The sequence below is a fragment of the Corythoichthys intestinalis genome, chromosome 2 (genome assembly GCF_030265065.1).
Source record: "Corythoichthys intestinalis isolate RoL2023-P3 chromosome 2, ASM3026506v1, whole genome shotgun sequence".
In the NCBI taxonomy this organism is placed as follows: domain Eukaryota; kingdom Metazoa; phylum Chordata; class Actinopteri; order Syngnathiformes; family Syngnathidae; genus Corythoichthys; species Corythoichthys intestinalis.
In genome coordinates this window covers 43,896,998-43,912,689 of record NC_080396.1, presented here as the reverse complement: position 1 = coordinate 43,912,689, position 15,692 = coordinate 43,896,998, and the positions used below count along the sequence as shown (strand labels likewise).

The window sequence follows — 15,692 nt, the reverse complement described above, 5'->3', positions numbered from 1 at the left end:
TCGTGTTTAAATGGGTGTACTTGATCTATTAATATATACTGTATTCGCACTGTGTTATTGTAAATTGGTTAAAAAAAAATTGGGGGGGTGCAATAATATCGCGTATCGCAATGATTTATGAGAATAATTATCGCACACTAAAATTTGTTATTGCGACAGGCCTAATTTACTTATTTGACGGATTGGAATTATGTATGCTTTAATGGCACAGCAATTCATTCATTTAAGTTGGCAAGCCATGGGACACTTGAAAAATGGCTCTCACACAAGTCCTTGCTAAGCTAAATGACATCTCGATGCGAGTTTGTGTGGAACTGTAGTTCACGAACGACAAGAAAAAAAAAACGTTTCGCTGAAACTAGTAAAACACTATACACAGCTATTATAATCTCTACTAACCCTTAAAATTCTTGTAAAAGAATGAAAAATAAATGCTTTTCTGCTTGGAACAATGGTAAATAGGCTTGCTGGAGTTCACACTCTTCACTTCCTGGAAGCGTCAAAATTAGCCTATGTGGGCTCCTCCCTTTTGCCATCGTGTTTCGCTTTGCTTGTGGATGCTTTCACACTGGGCTGCCGCTTGTGTAAAAGAGCATTTTAGCCGATTAACTATACTGCAATTCTTTTGCTATTTACTCCTTACTTGTAAAATGAATCTAATGTATTAACATAATTGTTCTGCTGAAATACCTTGAGGCCACACACAGCCAGATAATCTTCATTACAAGGGTTGCCTGTAAGACTGAGGACAGTGAAAGGGACTGGGGCAGAGGCCAGACGGGTCAGTGTCAGCTTCCTCTTGCTGGAGTCAGCTTGCTTCAAGAGGGTGGACAGCTGCAAAACAGTTATCTGCGATGGAAGCAATTTTTCATTAGAAGTTTTTCATTGAAGCCAATTTTCAGTCTACGACTAGTGAGGCTCAATGTTGGAGTAATTGTGTTCAACAAATTTATGCTTTTTTTATAGTTAGTCAGCAGATAGGATGACTTCTGTCTAGTCAGCCTTCCTTGTCCAGGGACATGTTATCCCCATGTACTGTATGTATCGATTCTATGTTGCTTCCCTGCTCCCTCCCTTGTCCTTTTGTCCTAAATAAAAGTAAGTAAGTGACTGGAGGCCCGAGCGGCAAGACTGGAGTTGGTCTCCTGTGTTTAAGTGTCTCTCCATAAAAATGCAACTTGCCTCTGAATTCTGAATGTTAGATTAACTTTAAACCGAAGACTCACCTTTCCCTTTTCATGGCTGACCGCAAGGTGTTGACGGCGGCCATGAGGCGATGACAAGACACACATGGCAACGCGCCTCAGCACATGAGCACTAATGAGCTGGCGGATTGTTTGCCCTTGGTCACCACTGTAATTCATCCGTACATTCTCAAATGCACCTTCTTGAGAGCCAAGGGTGGGTACCTAAAGATAAAGTGTAAAAAGTAAGAACAAAAGTGCATACATTTTGATGAAGGTCAATAATATAAGAAAAGCAGAACAAAAATACAATCAATAGAGATTATCCCACCATCAACTGATCTGTCATATCCACACTTTTATCCTGAGTGTGAAGTTCATTTAGGGCTTGCTGTGCCCGGATGCTGCTGCCTACAGCAGATGCCTGCTGGAAATTCGTCTGAATGGCTTCCATTAGGAACATCAGCATCTCCAGTATGAGAGCAGCAGTAGACGATGCATTCTGTAGAGACATTAAAAGGTGAGATACTGACCTGAAATGACCTCCGGCAGTATGCGAAACCTACAGAAGGCGGAGGTTATGTATTTGTTTCCATATCTGTGCGTTTTTGTTCTAAATAGCTCAAGAACGGATGAAAGGATTATTAATAAACTTGCAGGATATGTTTGTAATATGAAACCGAAGAGGTGATTCAATTTTGGAGTAATTAGGGCAAAAGTCACAGACGTCAGGAAATAAATTTACCATAACTTGATAAGGGATTGAACTACACAGCCAAGTAAATCTCGTATTTGCATTTTGCTCCCACAAAAAGGTCATATTTAGGTACATCTCATATAATTAGAATATCATGAGAAGTACTATAATTTCTCTTTCCCTCAATCATTTCAAAAGGTGAAGCCATTTTCCTCACCACTTGGGAGAGCAGCTCTTCCTGACAGCCTTCAATACTCTTGCACACACTGCTTTTCTTTGGTCTGTCCTCATCACCAGGATTACCATCACAGATGGTCACCTTGCCTTTATCAGATGGGGAGACATTTTGGTGACGGCTTGTGCTCTCGGGCATGCGCAGTTCACTCTGGAACGCAGAAGACTCCTTCAGAGTGGAGCCCATACCACTGCTTGGGCTGCGTTTAACTAAGGCCTGTTAATGACACAACACAATACACTCACAACAGGACAGGCAAAAAAACAAAACAAAAAAACATCCAAATCAAACATATCTATCTTTACAATTGGGAGAAAATGGTTTCTCCAAAAAATACTCCTGAAAACAATTGCCAGGGCTGCAGTATTGCACCAAATAAAAACTATTGCTACAAATAACTCAGACAAAAAGCATTCGCAAAAAAGTTAAAAGTTTAATGAACTACTATGCAGGTATGGGACACTACCATTTTGTTATTACTAATAGCTACATTAGCAATAGTAAAACATGTATTTTTCAAAGTTGCTACAATAACATCAAATGTGGTTGATGGTTTGTTCATTGCATGCAAACTGTATCAAAACAGTCATTAAGGATTACAGTAGCTAGGAAAACTGGCTTTTGTTACAGTGAGGAGCAGAAGTATTTGCACCCCTTATGATTTTGCAAGTTCACCCACTTAGAAAATAGGTTGAGGTCTGAAATTTCGATCATACATGCGTTTCCACTTATAGAGACATTCTAAAAAAAAAAAAAATCCAGACCTCAGATTGTAAGATTTTGCAATAATTTATTTGTAATTTACTGGGGTTCATAAGTATTTGTACCCCTGAGAATGAGCAATAATTATAACACTAAAAGAGTTGTCAGTATACCTTTAAAAAAGTCGACCTTTACCCCATGAGTAACCACCCACCCACCACCTGTGTGAGCTCAAAATTGTGACCTGCGCACCCTGCGCACCCCACAGTCAGTCATAATCCAACTGCTACCATGAGCAAGACCAGAGAGCTTTCGAAAGACACCAGAGAAAAAAATTGCTGAGCTCCACAAAGCTGGAAAAGGCTATGGGACAATTGGAAGGCAGCTTGGTAAGAATAAATCAACCGTTGCAACACATGTTAGAAAATGGAAAAGGCAAGACATGACTGATAATCTACCTCGGACTGGGGCTCCATGTAAAATCTCTTCTCGTGGGGCATCACTCATGATAAGAAAAGTGAGAGCTCATCCTAGGCCTAGAACTACACGGCAGGAGTTGGTCAATGACCTGAAGAGAGCTGGATGTAGGCCTGAACGATATTGGGAAAAACTATTGCTGCGATTTTTTTTGGGTTTGCGATATATTGCGATATTAAAAAAAAATTATAAATATTTTTTTCAAGATATTTTCACAAGATGACTTAAATAGCTGTTTGGAAAGACTTTAGATCACCACAGTGTACAGTCATCCCTTGTTTTTCGCGGTTAATGGGGACCAGAACCCGCCGCGATAAGTGAAAAACCGCAAAGTAGCCCACCCCCCCATTAAAAAAATTTTTTTTGTGTGTGTGTTTTTTGTGCCCAATGTATTTATTCAGATTTAGCATTGGAAAGAGATACATACAGGTTGACCCAAAAAAAAGTTTACACTCAGTTGACTGCTTGTTTAAAAGCCATTGAAACATATCTAAATAGCTTGTCACGCTTAAGTGATTCATTAAGGTCACTCAATGCAGCTGATAATCTCTCGTCTCTACAATTCCTGTGCTTCTGCTGAAAATGAAGAAAACTTTAGCTGTACCTGAATTGCTGCGTGCCGGTCTGACACCTACTGAGATTGCAGCAAATCTGAGAATATCTAGATGTGCAGTCTACAAAGTTAAAAAGAAGCTGAAAGATACTGGAACAGCCTCACGAAAACCTGGGTCTGGAAGTGCCGATCTGTGCGGACCAAAAAGTTGATTGACAAGGTGATATGTGGCCACCCCAGAGTCCAGATTTCAATCCCCTGAATTATAGCATATGAGCAACTGTGGAGGACAGTGCCTGTAAGAAGCCACAAACTTCTGTGGCAGCCTTGGAGAGGTCCATTGTTAGACCTTGGGAAAAGATGACAGCATCCTACATAAAGAAGCGTTCCGCAGGCGCCTGGAGGCTGTTGTGACACTTAAGGGAGGACACATTGAAAAATAGAGTGTACTGTACATGTTCTTTAGAATAATGTATAATTTGTGATTCAATTCTAATTCTAAGCTGAATAAACATGGCATTTAAGTTGTATTATGGCAGTGTAAACTTTTTTTTGGGTCACCGTGTATATGTTTTTTTCTCCCCCAACCCCCCCCCCCCAAAGTGATTTAAAAAATGTATATAAATAAATGGTTTTTAAGCACTTCAAATTTCATAATTATGATAAGTTTTAAACATAACTGTCCAACCAAATCATTTTTGAACAAGAATAAAGTACTGTAGCAGATAAATGCTTGGCTTTATTAAATGCTTCTGTTTATCTGCTTTAGCTGTGACCGTTGAAGTGACATGTAGAAATTTCAAACTCATGATCACTTCTGGCATTTAAATTAGTGTTGTATCGGTCGCGAACGATTCGTTCTTTTTGAACGAATTGTTTGGGTGAACGAGACCGAACTAATCACCATCTGCACTGATTCGTTCTATGAAGTTGGTGGTGCTTGTTCGCTGCGTGGGAGGGCGTTGAGCAAGCGGCAGCGTCTTCTGACATCGCACACGACCAATCAGACGCCAGCCTCATCGCGGGCAGGGGAGGGAGCGGAAATAGAATCATGGCGTATGTCACTCATTTCCACGTGTGGCCAATAAGCAGCCAGCGTGCAGGCAGGGGGGAAAGACTGAGTTTTGTCACTTCCCGTTCAGTGATTCGGTCCTCCGGTTCCTGACCTAGCTTGCTGCTAACTTGACTTTCCAGTAATGACTATGCGGTGAACGAGTCATAAAATGAAAGGAAACGACTTTGTCACATATTTGTTAACGTGGAGCCTATCAAATGCTGCTCAAAAAGACAAAAACACCACACAAATCTAGCGAGCATGGTTTAGTGTTCTAATTTTCTCAACAGACTCGGGACTGTGCCTATGACGATATACTATCAAATTTACAGTAATTTAAAACACGCGTAGCTACGAGGCAAGCAAAACCTGAGCTGCGGTCGCGTGACGGCAGTGAAGCGGGCAGAGAACTGTCACTATATGGAGGCTTCATGGCAGCGATATGTACCTCATATGTGCACAGAAAAAAAATATTTAGTATGATCACCATAATACTGATTTGCAATGAAACTGTATATACATGTCAATTTTTTCCGAGTGTTTTTTTTTTTTTTTTCGTGTCAGAGGGTGTCGGTTGGTTTGACAAATTATGTCAATCCGTCCATCATGTGCTACTCAAGCGCCCCAAAAACAAAGCGCGCGGACACGGGAGATGTCGCAATATGTCTACATTTTTCTTAACAGACTAATAAGAGTAGAAAGGCGAAATCATAAAGCAAACAATTATTTCTCGTCAGCATTTGACGATCTGAGATGCGGGGACGACAGGGGAGCTGACCGGATTATTTTATTTATTAATACCAGTGCAAAAATTCAAAACGATCATCTTAATAATAAAAAACAAAAATACAACAGAGTGAGAGGTTAATATGATGTGTTGGCCGTTCCATAATTAGAAATTAAACTTTCGATTTATTTTTATTTTCGTGACAGCAAGCATGCCGCGTTGGCTGTTAGCAGCAGCATTGTATATGTGAGCAAGATCATGCTAAAGAAAGTCCGTGCGCCCCCGACCCCAAACCCCGACTTCCCCCTCAAAAGGAAAATGTTTAACCGTGTCCTAATTCGAAATGCAAGCACGAGCCATGACTTTGAGCCCATAGAACTAGGACAGACGACGCGGAAGTCCTCCCTCGCTTTTGCAGCAGCGGGAGGGAGACGAGGCTGTCTCTGAGAGCAGAATGATATCGCCTGTCACTCATTTCTGAAACTACGACGAGTGGTCAATGTGCAAGAGAGGGAGGGACCAAGCAATGTCACTTCCCGTTCAGTTATACTGCGAAGCGGTTTTTGGTGATTCGTTCGGCAACGTCACTTCCCGTTCACTAACCGAACGATTCATTTGGGTGGGGAGGGAGATGAGGGGGGCGAACGATTCGTTGAACGATTCGTTTGAACGAATCGTTTTACTGAACGGACCGGAATGGATTTGTTTACTCAAGTGAACGACAGATCCCGTCACTAATTTAAATGTCTCCAACGTCCCCACAGTACACACATTCATTCCAGCGCTGCTTCCTTGCAACTGTTTAACAAGTTAAACGATGATTGACAGATGCCTGTGTGAAGTCTGCTTCTTTGGCTAGATCAAAGCCATTGTTGTGCCGCAGTGACTGAGAGGATCAAAAGGCTGGGAGAGGGAGGGTAGGAGGCTGTGTGCAGACCAGAAAGTGAGGCGTATGTGGATCAAAAAAAAGAAAAACTATCGCACGTGCTTGCAATGGGACTATTGCGCACACGCACATCGCGATGGCGATGTTTAAACGATATATCGTTCAGGCTTAGCTGGATGGAAAGCTTCAAAGGCTACGGTGCAAAGGTTTAAAATCATGCATTGCTCCGAAGGTTTCCTTGTTGAAGCCAGCACATGTGAAGGACTGTCTGAAGTTTGCCAGGGACAATCTGAATGATGCAGAGGGGTCATGGGAGAAAGTCATGTGGTCAGATGAGACCAAAGTAGAACTTTTTGGTGCCAACTTTACTTGTTGTGTGTGGAGGAAAAAGAAGGATGAGTACTATCCCAAGAACATCATACCCACTGTGAAGTATGGGGGTGGAAACCTCATGTTTTGAGGCTGCTTTTCGGCAAAAAGGAGAGGACGACTGTACTGTATAAAGCAGAGGATAAATGGTGAAATGTATCATTAGATTTTGAGCTACAACCTCCTTCCCTCAGTCAGAGACTTGAAGTTGAGTCGGGGCTGGATCGTCCATCATGACAATGATCCAAAGCAGAGAGCCAAGCGGACCAAGGAGTGGCTGCGTAAAAAGCATACCAAGGGTTCTGGAGTGACCAAGCCAGTCTCCAGACCACAATCCAATAGAAAATCTTTGGATGGAGCTGAAACTTCCGTGTTTCTCAACGACAGCCCCGAAACCTGACAGATCTAAAGAAGATTTGTGTGGAGGAATGGGCCAAAATCCCTGTTTCCATATGTGAAAACTTGAACTACAGAAAGCGTCTGACCTCTGTAATTGCAAACAAAGGCGTCTGAACTAAATATTAGCACTGATTTTCTCAGGGGTACAAATACTAATGAAACCCAGTAATTTACAATTATTGAAAAATCATGCAATGTGAGTTCCGGATTTTTTAAAATTATGCCCCTATAAGTGGAAATGCATCTAGGATTGAAATTTCCGACATCTACCTATTTTCTAAGTGGGCGAACTTGTAAAATGACAAGGGTTGCATATACATCTGCTCCTCTCTGTTTATGATCTAAGCAATGCAACATGATTTTTCTCAAACATTACTGGACACGTGTGAACTAGCTAGATAGAACTTAACAAATGAAATGACTGGATGGGAGTCAATGGTTGGAATGACTTGCAAGCCAAAGTTACCGCTGTTGCTCTCTTCCCATGATGACCTGAGGTATTCGGTCTCACCTGGCAGCTGCCATCCTCTTTGGCACCGCAGTCACAGAAGAATGAGCCATATTTGGCATAGGAGATCTCATGGTCTTTATGACAGACCTTGGCACACACAGTGCACACACCTACCCCATCCACCATCTTACAGGTGTGACAATGGTACCTAGAAAATTAAATGCAGCCATTTTAGTCCTGACAATTGGTAATTTTATCTATAGCTGTGTTTTAGCAATACATAGTTACTGGTTGCTTTGCTTCATAAAACTCGTTTCATACATTTTGTTTTCTTCATTAATGATGGTAATTGACAAAATCCATGGACTAGTGAAGCCTTTATATGGGTAGTGACTACCTTTGGTTACAAAACAAACTTAAGGACCTGACATCCACATACAAGTTATATCCACTAGGGGTGTAACGGTACACAAAAATCTCGGTTCGGTATGTACCTCGGTTTTGAGGTCACGGTTCGGTTCATTTTCGGTACAGTAAAAAAACAAAATGCAAAATATAAATGTGCTAGTTGTTTACTACACACTTTTGTGCTTTCAACAATAGGAACATTAGCCTATACAAAGCTAGAATTCTGCTCAAAAAGTAGCATGTATTTAATCATAATCCAACAACAATTTGCCTTTCAGACCCCGCGTATTGGTGGTCAGCTTTATTTCTGAAAGAAAGAAGAAAAAAGAAGTCCTGTGCTAAAGAGAAAAGCAATCCCAAGGACAAAGATTTTAACATGTATTTTACAAATGAAATGCCTCAATGAAATATTTTTTTCCCTTATGAACGGTTTTCAAAAGCTTTATTGGTGGATTTTCTCAAGTTAAAGCGCCACACAGAAATTAATAAATTTAATTGTGTAAGCAGGATGTGTGTATTATTCTTATTATTTAATTACAGGTGTTTTAGCTCATTTCAATTTATTTTATTTAAATTGGCTATTATTTATTTTATTAATATGTTTATATTTTACAAATGTGATGTAGTATTCATTTATATTGTATATTTTATGTTGTATAACTTTAGTTCCTATATGAATATTAGTTCCTACTTGTTTTGTTGTGGTAGGAGGGCTTTGTATTGAACACGGGGCCGTGTTGGTAATTATTATAGCAGAAAAGACAGCCGTAAATCAATAAAGACAAGTCAACTGTGCCCCGATCTACCACTCAAGAGATCTGATGGACTCAAAAAGTAGGTTACGATTGCATATTAGTTTGAAAATCGACCGGATCCACCGTATTATTACACGAGTGACTTCTGGCCCGATCCTAGCTAGTAGTATTGACCGGGAGGGCTGCGGCTCGAGTCAAATAATAAACTCTGCCGTTCTTTTCGCGCGCGTCGCGTTGAGCCGCTTCTGGGACGCATCTAACACGTGGCCGCACTGCGACTGGTGTGCATTGGCTGATTGACTCTAACGCCCGCGTTTCACTGCGTTGGTGTTGGTTGGTGTTGGTGTTATACTTATATAGCGCTTTTCCACCTTTCAAGGCGCTCAAAGCGCTTTACACTATATTGCCATCTACCTACTGGTGACGCAGCACCAGGAGCAAGGGGTTCAGCTCTCGCGGCGGCCACGTTGTCGCGCCGTTGACGTTTCTGGACTGTCCTACCGTGTTGGTCCTCATTATAGTAGAGAAGATGGAATAAATATAATCTATACAAAGAAAGTGTAACCCGATCGACTCACAGCCTCGAAAAGTAAGGGTTATATAAACGTCAGAAACTCGTTCGGTACGAGTCCGTTCCGAACAGACTATCACGTTCCAAAACAGTTCAATACTATTACAAGTACTGTTACACCCTTAATATCCACATATAGTGATGAAAGGTCTTTATAGGGTTAATCTAAAATATATATTTTTAAAAATACTTTTTAAAGAGAAAAAATAAAATTATAAATTAATAAAATGTTAGTAAAAACTAATCAAAGTAAAATTAAAACAAATATATTCTTGGTATGGTTCCCAATAACACCTTAAAGTTTATTTTTATTTCATAGTATTGCACCCATGGCCCGGCATTGACAACAATAGACTTCCAATTCATTTAAATTGGGAGGACTTGCTGTGAGCGCTGATCCTTCAGTGCCACTGATAGACGGCCAATGTGTTTTAACTGTTTTGCAGCGAATGATCGCTGCTAGCCTCTCCCAGTCAAAATGGATTGGACGTATAGGGTTGTCACTGGCAGCCAATGAGTTAATTGAGTGCCCCATAAAGGGCTAAAGACATACAGAAGCCCCGGGTATGTTGGTAAAGGACCACTTATCGTTTTCTACGGATTGGTTCCCAAAAAAGAATGCTTTAAAAAGTCAAAAAAGTGAAAAAAATAAAACAAAAAAATATATATAAAAATAAAAAAGCTATAGGGGAATTGGCAGTCTCGAAAACTGAAGATGTAAGGGTCCGCTGCATTTTCTTCATTGCAGTTTGAACCATAGACTTCATAATGTCCATTACAAACATTATGAAGTCTATGTTTGAACTAAAGTAGATTTTTCAATGAAAAACATCAAGTAATAATTTTTTTAGCCACACCCAAAATTGTGGGAACTAAACTAAAATCATATGGCAATAAATCTATGAACTTTATTCTTACCAGTGCTGGTTCATGAATTCCTTCTGAGTTATGGTGAAAGTGCAGAGTTTGTTGCAAAGAGAATCTTCATCCTGTGAGTTGATGGCAAATTATGTTACACAAATTGCAACCTGAAGTTCAATATGGATCAGATTATTTAACAAGTATTCAGCGAGTATTGCTACTACAACGCACTATAAGTTTTTTCTTTTAAACAATATTTTGGGGAAAAAAATTCTCCTGACCTTCGATTCCTGTAAAATTATGCAATTTATATCAATTTTCCCCAAAAGCAAGCACAGTCAAAAAAGAATCTTACAGAATCTTCAGCCTGAGAATCATCTTCCTCTACGGCTAGTTCTTCCACCCAGTCCGAGTCCACCTCCATGGCTTTTTCCTCTCCTTCCATGAGAATTGCTGCGCTACCTTGACCATTACTTTGCCTCAAGGCGTTCATCACATCAGCCAAATAGGAGATGATGTGACAGGAGCATTCCAACATGCTTGCATGCTGAAATTAAGGAAGCAGTCCAGATTAATGACACAATAAGTTAATGCCAAATTGTAACTTTTCAAGAATCACAAATTCTAAAACAGCCAGTAAAAACAAATACGTACTTTGCCTTGGGATGTGTTTGTGCTCACTTTTTCCACAACATTCTTTTGAGTTAAATACTTTTTGCTGTAAATGAAAAAATACTTTTATACATTGCATGTCAACGGAAGTTTTGCAATAAAAATAATAATTTTATACTTACCATCGAGTGAGCCAGTCAATAACTGCCCTGTGCAGCTGCAAGTGGCCCGCTCCCTGTCCAGCACTGGCTAGAGTGGCCATGATGACCATGAGCTCAGGGAATCCTGTCCCATCTCCATTAGTCAGCATGTCTGTTGCCATGGGAATTAGAATGCTTAAGAGGACCGTGCACACTCCTTCCCCCACTTGGCTGTTGTCCCGCACAATATGAGTGGTGAGGACTTGCAAAAGCTGTCGGTTTTCTTGAACAATTTCCAGCTGCTCTGAATCCTTGGGTGGCGTGGCAGTCATGCGCGTTAACCAGGACTGCAGACGAGAAGGTTCCACGCAGGCCAGTTGTGCCAGAGAGCCACAAAGACAGAGCAAACTGGGATTTGGGCTCTTTTCAGCTGTGGAGAGAAAGTATCACATTGACATGTTGAGAGTTATTCCTGTTCGTGTCCATTATTTATCATACTTTGTGACATACAATTAGAGCTGAAACGAACACTCGAGCAACTCGAGTTTAAAAACTGATCCAAGTAATTTTATTCACCTCGAGGAATCGTTTAATTTTGCCAGCTCTAAGCATCATGCTTTCCCCGGACTACTTTTAATGCTGGACAACGCGCTGATGTCACGGCTCACGTGCGTAAAGGAAGAAGCAATTTAAAAAAAATATAAGAAACCTTACTGCAGCCGACAGCCACTACAAACTACGCCGACATTGCTAAAAACTAGCCCGCATGATGCTACGGTGGTAGCCGTAGTACTCTGATACGTCTCATAGATATCACATGTATGTTGAACTAGATGCGAAATGACAGTAAGCTGCGTTAGTAAACAACCGCAATCTTAAAGCAGTACACTTTTCAACGCTAATGAATAAGATTAACGTTCCTGTCACTTGCTCACGTAACGTTAGCCCTGCGGAGGGCTAGGTTTCTATTAATTATGACCACTGTTGATGCGTGGCTAACGTGTCTTACATACAGGCTTTATTTAATCTGTGAAAACAGCACTGTAGAGTGATGAGGGTGTAAAATAAAAACAATAATGCTAACTGTCAATTTTAGTTCAGTAGTCATTGCTGGATAAAACACCAAGTAGCACTGGTCTCTTATGTGCTCCAATATAGCAGGTATCATACTGTAACGTTGACAAAGAGTCACCCGCTTTATTAGGTTTATTTTTTTGGAACTTGTGGAACAACCAACACATGACTGCAGTCTGCGGTAGCAGACGCACAATGCACCTGCCAGAGCGACAACAACAACAGGATGGCACGTCTCTCGCTCTCCCGCACCTCCCTCACCCCCGCACGTCATGCGGTGCATTCAGAAACGCATACAAATATTCCCGCCATATTATAACCTGATATGTTACAATACATTTATTTTGAACTCTGCAAAAACTCAAAATCCTATCAAAAATCAGTTTAGACTAACTTAAAACTTAACTAGAACTTAAAAATAGCTTGACACAAATGGAAATTCAATTGAAACAGGTGGGGGAAAAAAAACTAACTTTGAAGTGATGTGTGTTATCAAGCGTAATGGCATTTTTAGCTAAGATATATATATCTTTAGTTTGTATATGCAAATTTACAATTCCAGCAAGAATAGTGGTATTGTATGTAGGGCTGCAGCTATCGAACATTTTAGTAATCGAGTATTCGACTGAAAATTCTATCGATTAATCGAGTTATCTGAAAAAACATTTTTTTTAGGTAAAGAGCAATTATAAATATACATGAGAAAACAAGACATTTCATCTAATATTGAACGATTTTCAGTCAATCAATGTCTTTATTTTCCGATGTACATTGTTGAAAACAGCCAACAATTGCCTCTCAGATGTGACTAGAATAAAAAATATGACTAATTCACTCCTTTCACTCAAAAAACGTTTAGGTCTTATAAAAACTATATTATATATATATATATTTTTTTTTTTATTTTTTATTTTTATACATACACAGTAGTAATGTACACTTTGTTGTAAAAATGTATCTTTACCCTAATAGGACTAAGTAAAATGTATTCTTTTGCAGAGTTTTACAAGCTAGAAGTGAGCCCCCGTCCCCGCAGGCCACTCCATAGACATATTGTGTTTTTAAAATAAAAAATAAAAAATAAACATTTCTAACATTTTCAGCTGATATCAAACTTACTTAGCTGGAAAAGCTTTGTGAAGAATTTCAGCACTCTGTTGCAGAATTTCGCAGATAGGCTTTCGTTGGCTGTCGCCATCATAATTTGGACAAGCTCACCTCTGGAAAAAAAAAAGGTAACAGTGAGTGAGTAAGTTGTGTTCATGTATTCTGTGTCATCAATCAAGAAAATACCTGAAAGAAAAGAACTCCTCCATGGCTTTGCGGACCTGGACACTCTCAAGCTGCTTTTCAAGGTACTGAAGGCATTCTTCAAGGACAGACTCATCCAAACCACTAGAATCATGACATACTTGAGTTAAAAGAAAACAATACAGCACAATCACAGTTTTTGGCTGATGTAGAACTAAAGTAACTACAGTTCTATGAAGCTTGAATGACCGCCAGACGGCGGTCAGCAAGGATGAAATCAAACTGTATACCTGTTAGGGTCTGAGTGATTTGCAATGATGTTGTAACATCCAGTCACCAAACGTTCATAGATGCGGCTTAGAAAGGCATCCGATTCTGAAGGCCCAAGAATACGCTCCAGTGATGTTGTACACATTTCTGCCACACTCTCGGTGCTGCTCTCCAGGAGAAGGGGCAGCAACGTACGCACGATCTGAGTAGGATCCAGCTCCTCTGTGCTACAGTATAAGCCGGGCAAAAATTAACTCAGGAAGTCACACAAACAGGGAGCATATAACCAATTCAGAATTTGGACAGCCACTTACACAATGAGGTCACCGGTGAGCCGAACCAAAGAAAGAAGAATGTGTTTGAGAGAAGATGCCAGAGGCAAAGATTGGCTGCTCAGTGTTCCCAGGTGAGCTGCTTGGATCGCACTGATGTAGCTCTCTGATGGAATCGTATCATTGGCAAATGCATTTCGCTGTAATAGAGAATTGTTGCAGTGACATGCATTGGAGCCCATATAAACTAGTGCGGTAAAAACAATTACTTTAACCATCAATTAATTCGTCTATTTATTGATTTTTCTCCATCTCTTTATTTAAAAATACTACAAAATTTAAAATTTGCAGTGCACAAAAACATTACGGCGTGAACATCCCAGCACTCTTTTAAAACCTTTTTGTAGGGCAAGTGGCTTATTTTATACCGGTAATTAAAAAAAAAAAAAAATTGGTAACAGCCTAATAAAGACATACGTGGACATCAGGTCTCAAATACAATGATTATTAGGGATGTCCCGAATGCATATTTTTGCATCCTTGTCCGAGTCACCAGTTTTTGAGAATTTGTCGATACAGAGTCCTGATCCCGTTTTAACAAAAGTTCAAACATGTTACAGTAAAGTACCGTTTACAGTACTTCCTCTTTTTCTGGGAGTGTTGCAGAGGATAACATATATCTTTGTTTCTTTTGGCAATGCCAAACAACCGATCTGTACGATATAGAAGTCGACATGCCGCCTCCTTATGTATCTTGTCTTTCCTCACGAGCAATGATCCTCGTGCGCCACAGCTCCCACCTTTCATGCAGTTTGGGGGAGGAGTGAAGAAGAGGGTGTGGTAGCAGCAGAGTTTGTTTTTGCAACGCAAAGCTGCGCTGGACATTTTAGCGAGCGAGACGACAAAAATAAATTCAGAAAATACATTTTGGGAGCTTTTCATTTGGATTGAATGTTTTTGCGTATTGAATTGAATTGAAGAGGGCGTATCGAACGGTTCAATATAAAACCAAGTATTGGCTCATCCTTTATGAGCATATGTTGCAAACTGCTTCACACGGTGGATGCAGTGAATTATTATGACCACAAGGTGGCAGTGACGCACTGTAAAATGTTAACTGGCCCTAAACCACTGCAACTCTAGCCAGCACAATAGGTTTTATTATACATACCATAAGTTAAAAACCCGATCCTTTTCACCCAATTCAGATCCTCTGAAAATTGGCCTGATCGGCCTGATTTTCGATCACGTGATCGCATCGGGACCTCCCTAAATATTATGTTATTTTTATTCAGTATTACCATTGACAAGGACAGACGTGAAATTCATTTGAACTGGGAGGACTGCCTGTGAATGCTAATTTTTCAGCACGTTTGACCGAACCCAATCAAAATGGATTCGACATCTAGCACCGTCAATGGCAGGCAATGAGTCAAATGAGTGTCCTGTAAAGGTGTATGTTATAAACAGGGGTGCACATATTTTTTTGCCCAGGTTCTCAGAGGAGGACCTGGAGGTGTGACTTGGCCCTCATGGAGCTTGAGAGCCGACCCGCCTGATGCGATAAAATTATGACAAGCTTTACTTAGAGCCAATTAACTTTAATCAATTATATTAACAATTAATGCTCGATTAACGTCAACTGGCACAACAAAATTGCCATTACTTTGAAGTGAAATGTAAAGAAATAAACATAAAAGCACCAATTCAAAATAAAGGGCATTATGCGGCTCCCACATTAACT

The 15,692-nt window shown here is 40.2% G+C and overlaps 1 protein-coding gene across 9 annotated transcripts in view; it reads right to left on the bottom strand.

Moving 5' to 3' along the window:
* ubr4 (ubiquitin protein ligase E3 component n-recognin 4) overlaps positions 1-15,692 on the bottom strand; it is an 80,881-nt gene that overhangs the window by 34,822 nt on the left and 30,367 nt on the right. For 7 of the 9 annotated variants that reach the window (XM_057822837.1, XM_057822860.1, XM_057822845.1 and 4 more), the window contains 13 exons: positions 13,991-14,148; positions 13,697-13,903; positions 13,449-13,550; positions 13,275-13,375; positions 11,124-11,511; positions 10,984-11,047; positions 10,685-10,876; positions 10,387-10,457; positions 7,750-7,942; positions 2,099-2,332; positions 1,516-1,686; positions 1,227-1,409; positions 691-849 (listed from right to left, as the gene is read on the bottom strand). In XM_057822837.1, the coding sequence (XP_057678820.1) occupies positions 691-849; positions 1,227-1,409; positions 1,516-1,686; positions 2,099-2,332; positions 7,750-7,942; positions 10,387-10,457; positions 10,685-10,876; positions 10,984-11,047; positions 11,124-11,511; positions 13,275-13,375; positions 13,449-13,550; positions 13,697-13,903; positions 13,991-14,148 (2,223 nt within the window). The remainder of the gene's footprint in view (positions 1-690; positions 850-1,226; positions 1,410-1,515; positions 1,687-2,098; positions 2,333-7,749; positions 7,943-10,386; positions 10,458-10,684; positions 10,877-10,983; positions 11,048-11,123; positions 11,512-13,274; positions 13,376-13,448; positions 13,551-13,696; positions 13,904-13,990; positions 14,149-15,692) is intronic. The other 2 variants (XM_057822870.1, XM_057822904.1) reach the window with 1 other exon arrangement.